At 42.4% G+C, this 17,954-nt stretch overlaps 1 protein-coding gene across 3 annotated transcripts in view; it reads left to right on the plus strand.

Annotated features, from left to right (window-relative positions):
* COL18A1 (collagen type XVIII alpha 1 chain) overlaps positions 1 to 17,954 on the plus strand; it is a 219,862-nt gene that overhangs the window by 91,729 nt on the left and 110,179 nt on the right. The window contains exon 1 of one of the 3 annotated variants that reach the window (XM_042443972.1): positions 11,980 to 13,637. The exons of 1 other annotated variant lie outside the window; for it this stretch is intronic. In XM_042443972.1, the coding sequence (XP_042299906.1) occupies positions 12,083 to 13,637 (1,555 nt within the window). In that variant the 5' untranslated portion in view covers positions 11,980 to 12,082. Of the gene's footprint in view, positions 1 to 11,979; positions 13,638 to 17,954 lie in introns of those variants that run through there. One more of the 3 variants, XM_042443978.1, reaches the window with a different exon arrangement.

Raw genomic sequence — 17,954 nt, forward strand, 5'->3', positions numbered from 1 at the left:
TGTAGTGGTTTGAGTGTTGGACTAGGACTCTGGAGACAGGCTTCGAATCCTGACTCAGCCATGGAAACCCACTGGGTGACCTTGGGCAAGTCACATGCTCTCAGCCTCCGAGGATAGTCATGGCAAACTTCCTTCGAAGGAACATGCCAAGAAAATGCCATGATAGGGTCATTTTAGGGTTGCCATAAGTCGGAAATGAATTGGAAGACAGACAATAAAAACAAAATCCCTTTGAGAGAACTAATACAATAATATTCTAGATTTGGAATAGTGTGTGTGAGAGTGTGTATTTTTACCTGTGAATCAGATGATAGCCACTTTCTTCCTGTGATATATGCCTTTTTGCCATCAGTGAGAAAACTGATAAGTCAAATGGCAACTTGAAGGCAGATGCATGTGTATGTGTATACAGACACATACATGCATCTGCCTTCAAGTCTCCATTTGACTTATTAGTTTTCTCACTGATTGCAAAAGGCATATAGTCATAAAAATATCACAGGAAGAAAGTGGCTATCATCTGATTCACAGGTAAAAAATGCAGAGGAAAGTAAGGACAAACTACACTTCCTTCCTTTGCCCTTTCCTCACCTTGAACCTACTTCTCTGGTTCTTTGCACTGTCCCACTGTACTTCTCTCCCTTACCTCTCCTAGTGGCTTCACAGTGCCTCCTGCCCATACGCCACAGCTGTACTTGTCTCTCTACCTTGTCTCACCTTACACCTTTATCACATTCCCTTTACTAACTTTTTTCAGTCCACTGCTTGCATCTGCTGTCCTTTCTTCCCTTGTTGTTCTACCTTGGAACACAACCTCTCCCTTGTGGAGTTGAAGGCTTTCATGGCCGGCATCCATAGTTTTTGGTGGGGTTTTTGGGCTGTGTGGCCATGTTCTAGAAGAGTTTCTTCCTGACATTTCACCAGCATCTGTGGCTGGCATTTTCAGAGAATGCTTGCCTGGAAAGGAGGTGTGTGTGTGTATACTGTGTGACCCTGTGTGACTCCTTTCCAGGCAAACATTCTCTGAAGATGCCAGCCATAGATGCTGGTGAAGCATCAGGAAGAAACTCTTCTAGAACATGGCCACATAGCCCGAAAACCCCACAAAAAAACTAACTTCTCCCTCTCTTGCACCTTACACCATCTTATGCCTTCTTCCCTTGCTCCTTGCACGCTTCCACTGGACCTCATTTCCTTCTCTTTTCCCTTCCCTTGCTTCATCTTATATCTTTGCCTTGCTTCCCTGCCTTGTTTCCTGCACTTTGCAACTTGCATGCCTTCCTTTCTCTTGCCTTCCCTCTTTTTCTTCATCTCACTTCATGCTGCCACACCTCCCTTCTCATGTGTGTTGCACCTAGGGTCTGCCATATCCGCCAGGGGGGGGACATTCCTGTTTGGGTCGGGTCTGCATGGCCCCGCCCCAGTTTGGCCCCGCCCCGGGATTCCCCCCCCCCCGCGACGGAAGCCCAGGCAGGGAAAGAGCCTCGCCTCAGCGAGACTCGTTCCCTGCTTGGCCTCTCGCTGGCGACTGAGGCGCCGTCTCCTCTGCCGGCCAGGAGGCGGCCGACGGGGGGAAGGCCTCACCTCAGCGAAGCCCTTTTCCCTGCCTCGACGCCTCCAGCCTCCCGGAAGGGAGGCGGCCAGGCTGAGGAAGAGCCTTTCATCTTCTCCTCCCTACTCTTTTCTTCTCCTTCCTCCTCCCTTCTTCCTTCCTTTTCTTCTTCCTACTCTCCTCCCTCCTCTCTCCCCTTTTTCTTCATCTTCTTACTCCCCTCCTCTTTTTCTCCACCTCTTCTTCTCCACCTCATCCTTCCCCTCTTCCTCCCCTTTTCCTTCTCTCTACTTCCTCTTCCTCTCCTTCTTCCTCCTTTTCTTCTTCTCCTCTTCCTCTCCTCTGCTTCTTCCACTCTTCCTCCTCTTCTGGTTTTTGGCCAGAAAGGGAAACACATTCTGCCATCTGTCTAGGGATAATGCCAAAGTCCTCCATTTTGATCATACCTAAGAAAAACATGCATTTATATGAAATTTTTTAGAATCCTCATTTTTTGTCGTGTCCTCCATTTAAAAAACACAACCACACGTGTCCTACATTGAACATTTTGTCCTACATTGTCTCGGTTTGAGTCCGACTTATTGCAACCCTAGTTGCACCCACCTGTTGCCACTCCTGCAATAGCTCCTACCGTCCTTCCTTCTTCACAGCTCTGCCATGCTTCCCTGCCTTGCAGCTGCACCTTCATCCCTCTCATCCTTCCCCCTACCCTTGTTTCACTTATTTTATTGCCTGCTGGCTCTCTAAAGAAGGAGCAGCTGCACAGAACTGCTAGTGATACTTTAAATGGGGTTAGGAAAACAAAACAGGTAAAAGATGTGCTGCTCCTGTTGCTATGAGACAAAGAACAGGAGCAGAGATAAATAAAGCATGGTAGGGCTTCCGTAGATTGCCTCCTTGTGCCCTTCCATACTTGGTTTTCTGGAAAGCTGTATTCTGGACCATTTTCTAGATATACACTTTGTGGGGTGGAATGTATACAAGAAGGTGTTCTTGTGGAGCTTTTGTGGCTTGTGGAATCTTTACCCTTGCGCATTTGGTGAGCTAGCCTATATCAAAACCTGGTATTTCAGGCCATTTAATTTATTTCTCAACCTTGGATTTATCCTTTATCAAGTAAATCCAACATCGAATGTTTATTTTTTAAAACTTTAATTTAGAACACAACCATGCCTAAGTTTTTGCATAAATTTAAAAATGTTCCTAATTTCCCCTGTTCCCAAGTAGCCACCTTCACATATCAATTTCTGCAATGCCTTATTGTTCGCACTAGAAATACAGAAAGAAAGAAAGAAAAAAGGAAGGGAAGGTTAAAAAAAGGAATGCAGAGTGTAGAGTTCATAACTGAGTGTAGCCCCTAAAAACTGGGGCAAATAGACATTTTTATTGGTTTTTTTCTCTCTTCCTTGCATGGTATGTGACCATGTGGCATGTATTTTTGAAAGAGAGCCCTTCTAAAGGCTATAATACAGTATTATAACTGTAAATTCACAACTCTTTATGTATTCACAATATTAAAATTTTAACTTAAGGAAAACAATACTTCTTCCTTGTGTAACGGGAAAATAATAGGATCTAAATAGTTTGGATATTTGCAATCACCAGTAAGTGCTGTATTGGCCTGCTGTTTAATAAATCAGAAGGCAGGTTTCATTTTGAATAGCATTCATGTAAATACATGATTCCTGGATTCTTCAAGCTGTTCCCTTTCATAATTGTAGGTTTGTGCAACAAATGATAATGCTCCATGAAGTTTTCCTTGGGTGGGACATTAAGAACTTCTGTTTTTACCTGGAGCTTTGAAGACATCTGTTTTCCAAGAATTATGACAGCATCTTGCTCATAACTCTACAAACTATTCTAAGGCACAGTATTATTGTTGTGTGCATTCAAGTAATATGACTTACAGTGACCCTAAGGCAAACATATCATGGGATATTTTCTGGGACTGAGAATGTGTGGATGTCACCCAGTGGGATTCCATGGCTGAGTGGAAACTCAAACCCTGATCTCCAGAGTCATAAATGCTCAAACCACCTACACCATGTTAACTCTCATTTCTAAGTGTAAATGGTGTTAATAGCTATTAAGATAATGTTCCTCTGTATATGCATCTTGCCAACACTCATAATTATTGATGTCTCTTCTTGAAATCCCCATTTGGTTTTAGAAGTCAGAAACAAAAGAGACTGTTTAAATTGGGGTGGCAACCCTTTGAGCCGGGGGCCGGGTTGCTGTCCCTCAGACAACTGGGGGCGAACCGAGAAAAAAATAATTAAATATTTTTTTTAAAAAAATTAAAATATATAAATAAACCAGGACAAAGTAGGACAAAATTTTCAAATGGAAGACACTTTTTTTTAAAATGGAGGACTGTGAAAAAAATTTGCTGATTTAAAAAAAATGTTAATATTGCATATTTCTGAGGCTTCTATAGACAATTGCCCCCCAAAGGCCCCGGCGGCATCGATGCCAGGACCGGCTGGCGGTCAACCTCGCCGGCCGCATCCGCCCGCAGGCCGCAGGTTGCCTACCCCTTGTTAAATCCTGATTAGCTGTAATAGTAAAATCTCTGGCCCACTGAAATGCACACAACACGGATCACGTTAAGGCTGTAGTCCTAAGCACTTATTGGGGAGCATCACCACTAATATAAAATTTACTCTGATAGACATGGTTGGATTGCGTTTACAGATTTTACACATGGATAGGACTGAATTTATATTTTAGTTGAATTGCACCTCTGTATGTTTTTTTTTAAACCCACAACACATTCATTTTTACATCCATGGGATGACTTACCCCCCAGCTGTTGTCATTCATTAATATGACAGTGTTTGTTTTTAGTTGTTATTCTATACTGGGCTTTCTCTTCTTTGCTTAACCTGAATGCATGATTTCCTTACGCAGTAGTGTCTGCTTGGCTATCTTATTATTATTATTATTATTATTTTTTATTATTACCTTTATTTATAAAGCGCTGTAAATTTACACAGTGCTGTACATACACTCTTTTATTAGACGGTTCCCTGCCCTCAGGCTTACAATCTAAAAAAGACATGACATAAAAGGAGAGGGAAAGGTGGTGGGGCTAGTAGGCTAATACATATAAAGTACATAGCAATACAGGAAATGGTTCGATAAAACAGGCCATCAAAAGACATCAAATAGCAAGCGACAATTATGCAATGCCTGGGAACGCTTCTCTGAACAGGATGGTCTTCAACTCTGTTTTGAAGCTGGTTAAAGAAGTGATGGCCCTTGCTCTCGGGGGAAGAGGTTCCAGAGTGAGGGGCAGCAAGTGAAAAGGGGCGAATCCGAGATGGGGCAGAGGAAATCCTGGGCTGGGACAGCAGACCTGACTACCCGAACGGAGGGCCCTGGTGGGAAGGTGAGGAGAAAAAAGGTCTGATAAGTAAGGAGGGGGCCAGCCATGGAGGGCTGTAAATGTCGACAGCAGGAGCTTGTGTACTGATACGGAAAGGGAGGGGGAGCCAGTGAAGGGATGCCAACACAGGAGAGATGTGGTCAGAGCGGTGGGTGGAGTGATAATGCGTGCAGCTGAATGCTGGACAGAGATTAAGGACGGAGGTGAGAAGAGAGGAAGCCCAGCCAGGAGGACGTTACACGTAATCAAGTCGTGAGATCACTAGGGCCTGGACTTTGAGTCTTGTTGTCATTAGTTCTTTAGTAACTGTCCATTTTTCCTGGGAGAAAGTGGCCAATTCTTTTGAAACCATGTAATTTGTTTCAAATTCTTAATTGTCACTGAGCTATTTAGAAATAAAAAATCTGACTTGTGAACGTTGGAAACTAGAAAATGACATCCAGTCCCTCAGGACAAAAACCCAGTAGACCCACAGTATCTGCAAATGCATACAGTGAAAAGCAGATTTGAAATTTTGTTGGCAAAATAGTCAAGCAGGAAGAATTCTCTTATCAGTCTGTCCATATATTCACACACCCAGCACAACTACCACCCAGTCTTCCACAGCGATTCATGCTTGTGAAGAGGAGTCTGAATTAGCTGAATCATAATAGGGGTACCCCTAGAATATACAATGGACACTGCTGTACAGAAATAAAACAGAAGATACTTTGTTTTAAAATTCTGTTGAGTTGTCCCTTGTTCCATACTGCCTGTGCAAGATGGGTGATCAAAAGGAGCAGCATATCTGGGAATTAACAGAATCAGAAAGTGTTGGAGAGGTTTTAGCCATTGTGCTGACTAGTGCTTTAGTTGCATGCCATCTCATCTTCGGAGGCCCGTCTAACATTAGTAATGTAAACGAAATCCAGTTCAACTGTACTATTGTTAGAAGCTATCCCTCTTTCCAATTTGACAGTATGGGGGTGCGAGAAGCGTTCTTATCTTCTCCAGCCCTAGCATTTTTGACAATACATCCCCATCCTTGTTGAGGAACATGGTTTTCAGTATGGATGGGTCAGTTGTTACAAGCCTTTAAAAAATTTACAGATAATAGATTTTTTAAATTCTAGGCTCAGTAAATGGATTTAAAAAGTATGGGTGGAATAATGGAACTATTTGTGAATTTGTGAAGCAAGTCGTCTGTCTATCTTGGCAGAACTGGATGCAAATAAATTGGTATGTTGGAGGTTGTTTAGCGATGTTCTCTTTGGTATGTGAGAAATTGTCTGGTTCCTCTTATATTATTGTTAAATGAAAGAGAATAGGACTCCAGCACTTTTAATAATGGTGGGAAAAGGGGGGGGTTGCAGCACTTTCTGGAATCCTCTGCCCAGTTCTTTAAAGAAGCCTTTATTCACAGAGCAGTGGAAAGCCGAGTACGGGACCAAATCTGAAATTTCAATACAGAAGCTCTAATGCAACTCTGTGTTGGTTTTAAATTTAGCTTAGTCTTTGAGATAATTTGATCTAGAAACAGCCTTCCTTAAACTGCCTAACCCACTGATGTTTAAATGACAGCTGTCACTAGCCTCAGACAGCAGTGTTGTTGGCCATACTTTTCGGGCAACCAGGTTGGAGAAAGCAGATGTACAAAATACCAAAGTTAGAGTAGGTCTGTTATGGTGAGTAGTAATTTGTGTCAGATCCCCCCAAAATATCTAATGAAAAAAATGTCCTGCATTGAGAGTTCCTATGTGAAAAAGCTCTCTTGGCCTTTGAATGCCTATGTCAAGTCTTTGTGCTTGAGCTATCAAGTCACTGGGTGAACAATGTAGTGCTCTTTTTAAAAAAAGTGGATATCTTTCTGTGACCCAGCCTCTTAGTACATGGACCTTATCACACCTGGGAGGTTTGCAGCTCAGATCTGCAGTCATTCCTGTTCTAGCATCGCGAACGTGATGTTTTTTCACACCAGATCCCGAGTCACTCCTGTCTAGCAATGCGAATCACGTTTAAATGTGATGTTTACCACACTGGTTGCCTTTATGTTGCCCTTCTGAATTAAGGGGAGGAGCGAAGTCAGTTCTATTCCAAGCAAGTCACGTGATGCGGATTCTCAGCAAAGCAGAGTGAGTGCACATGTATTACTACACCGGGGGTTCAATGATTCAAATCGGCACCCTTGCACATGCTCAGTGGGGCTCTGGATGCTGTCATCCTTCCCTGCCCCCTCCTTACTGTCATACTTCATCGGGATGAAGGAACAATCAGGGATGATGGGATAGGTCGCTGGGGGCCAGGACTGGGAGCAGGAGAAGCAGGGATGATGGGATAGGTCACTGGGGGTCGCTGGGGCCCGGGTTGGGATGCAGGAGAAGAGCAGAGGATGATGGGATAGGTCACAGGGGGTTGCTGGGGCCAGGATGGGATGCAAGAGAGGCAGAGGATGATGGGATAGGTCGCAGGGGTCACTGGGGCCAGGATTGGGATGCAGGGGAAGGCAGAGGATGATGGGATAGGTCGGGGTTGCTGGGGCCAGGATTGGGATGCAGGAGAAGGCAGAGGATGATGGGGACGATGGGATGGGTGGCAGAAGGGGCGAGATGGGGTGAAGGAGGAGGAGGGGAATGACAGAGCAGGATGCAGGGGGCCAAGGGGGGTGACATCAGAGTGGTTTTCCACACCAGACCAATTCAAAGTGAAATCGAAGTGAGCTTGAATGCGCATTCTGTGAATTCCCTTTTTTTCTGAATTCATCAAAATGAGGGGTCACTTTGGAATCACTGCGGAAGCCCCACTGAAGGAGCTCCCATGGAAAGGAATCGCGTCTGATAACACATTCACGTTATGACTTGAATTCGCATCGTTGGAAGCACAGTCATGTCAGAACTGACCTGCAAAAGCTCTAAAAATCTCCGTGTGATAAACTTCAATGCTAGCTATGCTACTCAAAAGTAACGTTAAGTTCAGCCATGGAAACAAATAGTGTTCCAGTTTAAATGGATTGTTGCTAGACAATTAAAATATTGTTTCCGTAAAATAATATACTAAATGGTAAAAACATTTAGTTTGGATAAAAATAAAAATAAAACATATAAAAATGAAAAATGCACTCTGAAGAAAATGCACACAAGTTAAGCCATATCCAAACCATGTTCCTCAAAACTGTGTTTACCAGTAGAAAGAGCTAAGATTGCTTCTGAATCTGCTGCTGGCTGGAGCAGTGTTTTGCAAATGAATTTGAGAGATTTTTACATCCCTAGTTGTAGCTGCAATGTGTCTGGAGGGCACCAGGTTAGGGAAGGCTAAGAGAACAGGCCTGGTGAATCTCCAACAGAAGCAGATTTCATACTGCATGTGCCATCACACAGAAAGTCTTACTAAATTCTCCAGCAGATACTTTAGTAAGTAAGAGAATTTTAAGCCAAGCTGTATTTACAGATACTGCAACACAGAGAAAGGATTATATAAGTGAAAAAGCTCTTCTATAGAGGCACAAGTCATAGGTCTTCATGGTTGTAAACCTTGATGAATTTCGTTCTCAAGGGCATTTATGAATAATTTTTCTTCTCACTAGAAGAACGTTATTGAGAAATGCTTCATTTTCAAGGACTATTTGCTCTTAGGAATTTATACTGCAAAAAATCTACACATGATGTGTGTGTGCAGAGAACAGGATCTTCTGTGACAAAAAAACAACATGTTTTCTGTGCAGGAAATTTGCTTTTTGCATAGACAATAACATCTCTTTGATGCACAAAATCCTTGTGTGTGATTTCTTTTTGTAGAATAAATCCTGAACTGTGAATATTTTAATCTGTCTAGGATTTGCTTCATCAGAGTTTTCTGATACCCCTTTTGACTATTTGATTATTTATGATTTGATTATTTATGTCTATTCTTTCCATCCTTTAACAACACATTGGCAGGTTACAGACCACTGAGAAGCAGCGGTCTGGCTCCGCCTCCACTTGCAGTGTCCGGGAACCGCAGCCTTTAAACGGTATGGCTCCCAGACGCTGCAGAGAGGGAGCACGGAAATTGCACTCCTTCTCAGGCCCCGGAAGAGGCACCGCGAGTGCCAAAGGGCGCACTCGCGATGTCACTTCTGCTGTGTGACATGCAGACGCAGAGCGTCCGCTACGTCAAAATGGCGGCGGCCGTGTGGAACGGCCACCGCCATTTGTCACAGACTCTGTCTGTGATAGGGTAAGGGGCGTCTGGAAGAGATGCCCCTTTTTCAAAATGGGACGTCCTAAGGACGTCCTTTATGGCGGTCTGTAACCCGCCATTGATTTACTTCATAAAAAAAGCCTAGGCAGATGAGGAAGATCTGGCATGATCAACTTAAGGATTGGTTTTGGGGCATGTGACCAAGTAAAACCCTGGAGTGCTAACATTGTATACTCAGCTATCCATGCAATAGACAAAATAGCACACACAGATCATCTTTACTTCTAGAACATGCCACAGTGACAGCGTGTGAGTTCTGTGACCAGATCATGTATATAAATTTAGTGTCATATGTGACTGGGATAACAAGTACTGATACCAGGACAAAGTATCCAGTGCTTAAGACAGGAAGCTATAGGTCTGATACATAAGGGCCTTTTAGGCGCCCTCGTCACGTGCTAGGCATTGGCTGAGGGCGGAGTGCCCACACGCCCCACAACCCTCGCATGTGATGAGGGCATAACAATGGTGGCACCCTGTATACATGGGTGCCACCATTATGTAAGTGCGCGGTATCCACACGGTGCTGTGCAGCACTTACATAACAAGTGCATCAGTGGCACACTTGTTACACCGCCGCCGTGGCTTCTAAAGAACCTGCTTTTTGTGGGTTCTTTTTCTGCCGGTGGGAACCTTCACAGTTTGGCGGCTGAGGCTCCCCTCTGGCGGAAAAACAGGCGCCAGCAGGCCGCCCTTTTTGGGCGGACTGTACTGTGCTATAGTCAGATCAGAATATGGAGAAACAAAATGGTTCCCAATCAGAAAGAGATTCAGAGAAGACCCTATCTATTCAATTTGTGTGCAGAAAATATACACAGAGCAGGTTTAGACACAGAAGAAGGAGGAGTGAAGATTGGAGGAAGGAGTATCAAAAATCTAAGATATGGAGATGACACTATACAACTAGCAGAAAGCAGACTTGGAACAATTACTAAATTAGAGAGGAAAGTGCTAAGGCAGGCTTGCTGTTGAATATTAAGAAAAATAATTTCTATGGAGGAGCTACAGGAATTCACCATAGACAACAAAGAAATTGAAATATTTAAGGATTTCTCATAACTCGGATCAATCATTGATCAGAATGGGGATTGGAGCCAATAAATAATAAGACTAGGATTGGGAAGGACAGCTATGAAAGAAATAGATGAGATCTTAAAGTGCAAAGATATCAAGCTAAATACCAGAGTTAGGATCATTCAAACCATCGCATTTCCCATCACAATGCTTGAAGTAAGACAGTGAAGAAAGCTGACAGGAAGAAAATCTCATTTGAGATGTGATACTAGAGAAGAGTGATAAGTATACCATGGATGACCAAAAAGTCAAACAAATGATTCCAAAAACATCAACTCTGAACTCTCCCTGGAGGCCAAAATGACTAAATTGAGGTTGTCATATTTTGGCCACATCATGAAAAGAGGTGACTCACCAGAAAAGACAATAATGTTGGGAAGGGTGGGATTTTAGGAAGTAGAAAGAGAGGAGGACCACATACCAGTTGTATAGACTCAAAGATGCCACGGCTCTGAGCCTGCAGGACCTGAGCAGGGCAATTAAGGACAGCAGGGCTTGTTGCTGTCACTTATGCTGTCCAAGTCATTTTTTAGTTGTGGCAAGCCCAAGGCGAACCTTTCATAGGGTTTTCTTGGCTAGGTGTCTTACTGGCAAGGTCTTCTTGGCAAGGTGTCTACAGTGTCACCATGTGTCAAAGGTGACTTGAGGGCAGATAACAACAACAACCAGGACAGGCCTGAATGATTTCAGGGGAGGTCTAGCGAATTGTGAGGGAGCATTTTATGGCAGAATACAGTGATCTAGGGACTGGTAAACTGCCTGAAGTTGAGTCCCCTAGCAGCCTCCCTGCCCCTGACCTATTCCTCTAAAGTAGGAGTGCGGGAACCCTGATTTTGTTCACAATCTAACAAAATCTAAGCAATTTTTACATGAATATACACTATCCTCCACTGGAAGTGAGTCATATGATATTGGAAGTACTGTAGTCCTTCTTTCAAATGAATCCAACATAGCTCTTTCAAGGCTTCACAAAATCCCAACGTGGTGAAGGTGTTACTGGAAGACACGCATTACACCCAGGTACCAATAGCAAGCAGAAAAGCCACTCCAAATAGCAGTGACACATAGATTTAAGGAGCCCCTCCCACTCATGCAAATCTTTTTCATTTGAATGACAGACTTCAAGCAAGTCTTCAACCCTCCTATTAGATCATTTGGTTGGTTTTTACAGTGCTGCATTTTGACTGGATCAAGACCATGTTGGCAACTTAAGACACAACCAGTTAACTATAAATCCTTTCTCTGACTCTTGGTTGATTTGAATGACAACCATAGAAGCTTTCTGCTGTGTTCCACCTCCTTTAGAAATGATTTTTTTCTGAAGAAGGGAGTCTGCATTCTCTCTACTGAAGTTAATGATTTTGAAAATTAGGCTATAAACAGCCAGGATGAGAAAAGATCTCCGCCTTCTTTTAGTATTGGCTCAGGGCAGGGAGAAATTTTGACATCCCCAAATACTTTTTGTAAGCTTTGGGGGCAGGAAAAACAACAATATATTTAAACTGTATAGCAATTGTGAAGAATGGTTGGCTTCCAGGTATGCCTTTCTGTGTGCTTATGCCTTGGGTTGAAAGAAGAAATGAATAAATCTTCAGACATTCTCATAACAAGCACCTCCTCTGTTGCAACTGAGAGCCTTATAGGCTGTGTGTGCTGTGAAAAGTTTTTGATTTAATGGGAAGCAGGCTGTTGGAAGGGAGGACTTTGTTAGCCACACCCCCGCAAGTTTTATATCTGCTTGGAAGAGAGCTGCATGTTTCCTCACCCTGCAGCTCCAGAGGACAGATCAATGTGAATTCTTCCATTCACCAACCATTGCTGCACAGCACAGTTCCCCCTTAAGCCACCTTTTAATGGCTCGAGCTGAGCTCAGCATTGGGCTTCTGCTGTTTTTGACCTGTGGTTTGTCAAATGCACAAGGCTGGAGGAATTGGTTTTGGGGGGGTCCAGAGAAAACAACCATCCCTCCCACAAAAGTTGCCAGTCCTAAGGAGCAGACAGAACAGACTGAGCGGATGATGCAGCATCTTGCTACGCCTGAATCTGCTACCACCTCGAGCATCCTAGTTGAAAGTAGTACCCAGCAAAAGGGGAGAGTGTGGACTATCTTTACCTTAAAGAGACCAGGCTTCACTGCTGCCACAACTGTTCCAACAGTTACAACATCTTCCCAGCTGGAAAGCAGAGAAGGAGATATTGCAGGAGTAGGGGCTGAGATATTAAATGTAGCTGAAGGAATCAGGAATTTGGTTCAACATTGGGATGAAAAAACTACTGAGGCGACAAAGACGACTGAGGCACCTGCAACCACTGACCTTTTGGAAGCATCACCTACTGCTGTTACAGAGCCAGAGAGCATCCTGAATGTTACTGCCAACTCTACAGATGATACTCAAACCTTGCTGGAAACTGGGCAGCCAAAAGGGGTTCCCTTGGTGACTACAAAGCCCCCTCTTCTGTGGAACAAAACTCGCATCCTCTTAAAGAAGCCTGACTTTCCACTCCCAGGTAGTTCTTCTTTCTCATTTTCACCAGATGATTATGCTACTGGCACCATGTTGGCTTTTCAAGAACCTACACATGCAGGGCAAGAAGGTACCACCTCCCCTGAAACAAGGGCAACCTGGGGAGCTTCCTCAGAAAAACAAGGAATTTTGCCTGGTGCAAATGTCTTGGAATTGCAGGAGCCTCGGGCTAACAATAGCAGTCATGTACATGGTGGAATTCCATCCAAGGTGGTGGGTGCTTTAGACAACTGGCTCTTACATTATGTTGCAGATCGAAACCAATCAGTCTCTAAGGGCAATAAAACCCATCTCCAGCTTAAAAACCACCCCTTCTTTAAGCATTCTGGGATAGTAGTAGCTGATGCAAATAAGAACCATTCTAGTGATTCTGTTTCTAATTCAAATGCAACTAATGTTATGGATTTTTCTTCTGCCAATAACTCTGACTCTCTTCAGTTTCTACTAACCTACACTGTGCAACATTTTAGCAATAGTAGTGCAGGGCTTCCTTCCTTCTTTCCTGGATTGATGCCAACGGCTGGCCACTGCTTGCCCTTACCAGCCAAGCTGTCATATTGCAACAACCTGGGCATGAAGCATTTCCGAGTGCCGAATTACTTGCACCTTGGCAGTGAGGAGGAAATTCAGGCTGCTTTGCATGAGTGGGAGGGGCTTCTTAAATCTCGGTGTCACCGCTATTTGGAGTGGTTTTTCTGCTTGCTACTGGTACCTGGGTGTAATGCTTCTCTTCCAGTAACACCTCCACCATGTCGGGGATTTTGTGAGGCCTTGAAAGATCTATGCTGGATTCATTTGAAAGAGGGGCAACTTCCGATATCATGCGACTCACTTCCAGAGGAAGATGGTGTATATTCATGTGTATTTGTTAATGTTTCAGCAGGTAATGTAGCAAGGGTAATATTTGCTCACAGTTCTTAATTTCTCTTTCCTCCAGCACTAGGTAAACTAATTTTACAATAGAATCAGGGATTAAAAATAGTGACTTTGTTAAACTGTGACCCAAATGCACTTTTCAGTTTTTCAGGAAAATGGGGAATGAGCATGATGGAAGCCCCTGTTTCCCTCTCTTACTCAAAGATAATCTCCAATCTCTGTGGTCCAGGCGCAAAACATCAGTCTGATGTGAACCATACATTATAGGAGCTTCCTCCAATCTGGTACCCTCCAGGTGGGTTGTCACAGCTGATTGGGGGATTCTAGGAGTTGTCCAAAATATCTAAAAGGAACAAAGATGAGGAAGGCTGCATTGTAAAACAGGTTGTGAACCTGGTGAACTAGACACCAGTAGTGGTTCAGTCAAAGTAGAGGGAAAGTGTTGTGCAATTCTGGGCAAGATAGGAGGCCCTATAGGCTAAGAATTAGCCTGCACTCTTCTGTCTGCACCATTTACCTTCCATTGTTGTCTATTCATCAGTGCATGGGAAGTTACATATGGATTCCAGCATGCATTGGAGTGACACTATCTCATACTGTGGGCTTGATTTAGGACAAACATGCCAAAAACGTTGCCCCATATTAGTTTCTAAAAGTTGACAGTAGTGATTATAAAAATTTCAACATTTGGAAATTTAACACTACAGTAAGAAATGAATTAAAATTGGACAAAAGGTAAGTTGACTGAAGGCATTCTTACAACTGTTGTTTTAATAGCTCTCTCTGCCTTTTTCCCTCTGTGTGTGTGTGTGTGAGAGAGAGATATTAACTGTTACACTCACAACGAAGTGACTGAAATCACTGGGTTGTCATTAATAAACATTTTCTCTCTACTTTATTTAACTTTTTTTCCAAGTGAAGCACCTTGTCATCTTAAAAGTACATATAGTCTTACTTGTATATGTCATTATAAGTCAAATTTATTATTTTTCAAAAATATTTATGAAGTGTAATATCTGACATTTTTCAAAATCCCAGCTTTTATTTGTGTGTGTGTGTGTGAGAGAGAATGAATCAATCAATGAATGTACAAGTCAGACAAATTTCTACTGATTATATTGTATTAAAAATGAATGCAGTTTTTAGTCTGACATATGGGGAGGGAGAATGGTGATGGCATTTCATTCCACCTGCATCTTCAGCACTTTTACATTTTGTGCTGTGCAGTGTAGTGCCCTTTTCATTCTCCTCTCTCTCTGCTGCATTAACTGCTTTCTACCCCAGAGATTTTAGAATTGGGGGGGGGGGTTCCTTCTGATTCCAACCCCAGAATGACAGTATCTCATCAAGCATTCCTTGTCTACTTACTTGGCACTGGGTATGCCATATACACCACATCCTGGAACTTCCTATTCTCTAAATGCACCATGTGCCCAAACTCTATCACTGCAGAAAGCAAGTTCCTACAAGACATGAATACTTCTTGGTCTCGTTTGCGATATCTCAGCTTTCTGCTGGCAAAGACTTAATCCATTCTCTCCCAGAGGTTTAGAAGTTGGGGGTCATCCAGTAAATTTTCTTGGCAGGAGATTCTGGACAGACAAAAAGAAATACTTCATACACCACATAATTAATTCAAGATATGGAATATATTGCCACAGGATGTTGTGACAGCTGATGGCAAAACTGCCTTTTTATTAGGAAGCATTAGGTAGGAATGGATCTAATGATGCCTAGCAGGCATAATAGTTAAGGATGAAACTTCTAATAGAGATCACTCTATTTCTCGCTAGATGTACACAATAGTCTTAGTGTAAAAAGTGGTTGGAAAGAGGCCCTCCTTTCCATGTAACAGCCAAAGGCATTTTGTAAGTTATTCAAACAGTTACTAGACCCTACAAAATCTTGTTACCCAGTGGGTGGAAGGTACACCTGCCATGAGTAGATATTACTCTTTGAAAATGTTTTTACTTGTGGCAGGAAAGGCAAAGTGTCTTGCCAGTGATTACTAGGTGCTGGAGACCAACAACTGGGGATGGTTGTTCCCATTGAGATTTGCTTGTGATCCTTCCAGTGGTATTCTTGTGACACAGACATACACACACATTTCTAAACTGTGGAATGGAGAGATATGTGTTCTGAGTGCATTACTTAAAAATAATAATCCAGAATGAAGCAATTGTAACTGACATACCATGCTTAAAAAGCTGAAATTTGCAATCTGTATATACTATTCAAATTTGATTGTGATGGGAAGACACCAGAAACTGACTAATATGGTAAATTACTATTGTTGTACATATCCCACTGCTTTTTGTTTGTTTGTTTTACAAAAAGGGTTCAGTGTTATCTGATAATCTACTATCCAGCCAATGATCAGTCTCAGTTTTGTTTGACTTCATCATACTTGCTGTGTCCTGTGCATTCAGGCCATAGTGAAGCATTTTTGGATGTCATACTCAGCCCTCACCCCCTGTTTTACAAAAGCTTTTTATATAGAAATGTCTTAGAGATTCCATGTTTGTAGACTGGTTATTAAGTGTAATCAGATGTGGAAGCATTTATCTTTTATGCTTAATTGTCCCTTGAAACATTAAAGATAAAAAGCTTATCTTGATTTCTCAAAGAACATATTAATTTTAACTAAAATAGGTTTTTCACAAGGAAGCATCTGGCTCACATAGGAGCATTGCCAGATGGGAGTGAGCCCACCCTTCAAATATTTGGCCAGTCTGAAGTTCATATAACATTAATTCCTTATCCTTGGCTCCTGGAAACCTTTTGAATTTGCTGTGATACACGTACATAGTCCAGTTCACAACCCAGTTGGACAGAAGTACTTGGTTAGTATAGGTATCTGCTTGAGACTGTGGTCTTATCCATACTGCAGAAATAAAGTAGTTTGACACCACTTTAATGGTCATGACTCAAATGCTGTGGAATTCTGTAATTTGTTGTTTCATGAAACATTTAGCCTTCTCTGTCAGAGAGCTCTGGTGCCCCCACAAGACTACAAATCACAGAATTCTATAGCATTGAGCCATAGAAGTTAAAGTGATAACAAAACTGCTTTATTTCTGCAATGTGGCAGTAGCCCCTGATCTTATATTCCTGCATTTGAGTCTAACTGTGTTGGATTGGGCATTAAAAAGCCATTCTTTCTTGTATCCCCCACAGAAGCCAGCGTAGGGCCGGAAAAACAATTTAGAAGAATGTTGGTACAGCCAAACAACATTCATGCTGTTTTTATTTCTGCATGGCAGGAGACTGGACTAGACAGCACTTGTGGTCAAGATTCTTTGATTCCCAAGAGCACAGAATATGTGCCATAAAGTGCATACCTAACATTGCAGGGGAAATGGTGGACAGACCATCATTCAAGGATATTTTCCAGCCATTATAGAGTTTCTGAGTAATCCTTGATCCCTGAAATGGAGCTTGAAATCAATAATCTAGATCAGGCTTGCAGTTAAATCCATTGTGATTATAACAGTTATTTGGGGTAAGTAGCCCAGCTGATTGTTATCATAAGCCCACACAAATCACTGGAACAGATAATCTGGCTGGTGATGAAGAAGCAGCCACCCACCCCCAGCAGGTAAAATTGTATGATCTTTACCTGCAAATACAGGTCTGACCTTAGAATTTAGAGGAAATAGCAAAAGTGATGAAAGCTTGGGCTCAGAGATAATCCTGAATCCAGTCTTCGCATTGTCATTCTTTGCTTAAGATATCAGCACTACTGTGCATTCTGACATGGAATTTATGAAGCCAGACTATTTTCATTGTTACTTTTCAGATCACTAGGAATTCTTGCACCCTACCATAGTGGTAAAGTAGTGTATAATTACCAGTTTGCTTTGTGTTAACAGCAGTTTATGTCTTTGGCTATTTCCACTTTCTTCCTTTTATGCATCTTAAAACTGTACATAAAGCAAAGGTTCCCAACCTGGAATCCTGCACTCCCTGGGGATGCAACAAAGATACTTATGTGAATCTAGATTCAGTTCTCTTTTGTCAATCAAAACAAAACCATGGAATCCCCTGAATCCACAGCCAGACCTGTGGACCAGCAGGAAAGGTCCAGATTTTGACAAAATCATGAATGAGAAGCATAAGCAAAGAAGTAATGGAATATTTGGTTCACGATTGGGATTGGTTTTACTGTTCATATTTCCTCCCTGAATAAATTAGAATCTAATTGGTCAATTTAGATTTGCATTTTATGCACTGAGTTAAAAGCTTGTTTTTTTTAAAGTTCAATTTGTTCACCCACAGTATTATATGTAGTTCAGTTTCTGGTTAAAAAAATAGACTTCTTCAT

This window comes from Sceloporus undulatus, chromosome 1 (genome assembly GCF_019175285.1).
Source record: "Sceloporus undulatus isolate JIND9_A2432 ecotype Alabama chromosome 1, SceUnd_v1.1, whole genome shotgun sequence".
NCBI lineage: Eukaryota > Metazoa > Chordata > Lepidosauria > Squamata > Phrynosomatidae > Sceloporus > Sceloporus undulatus.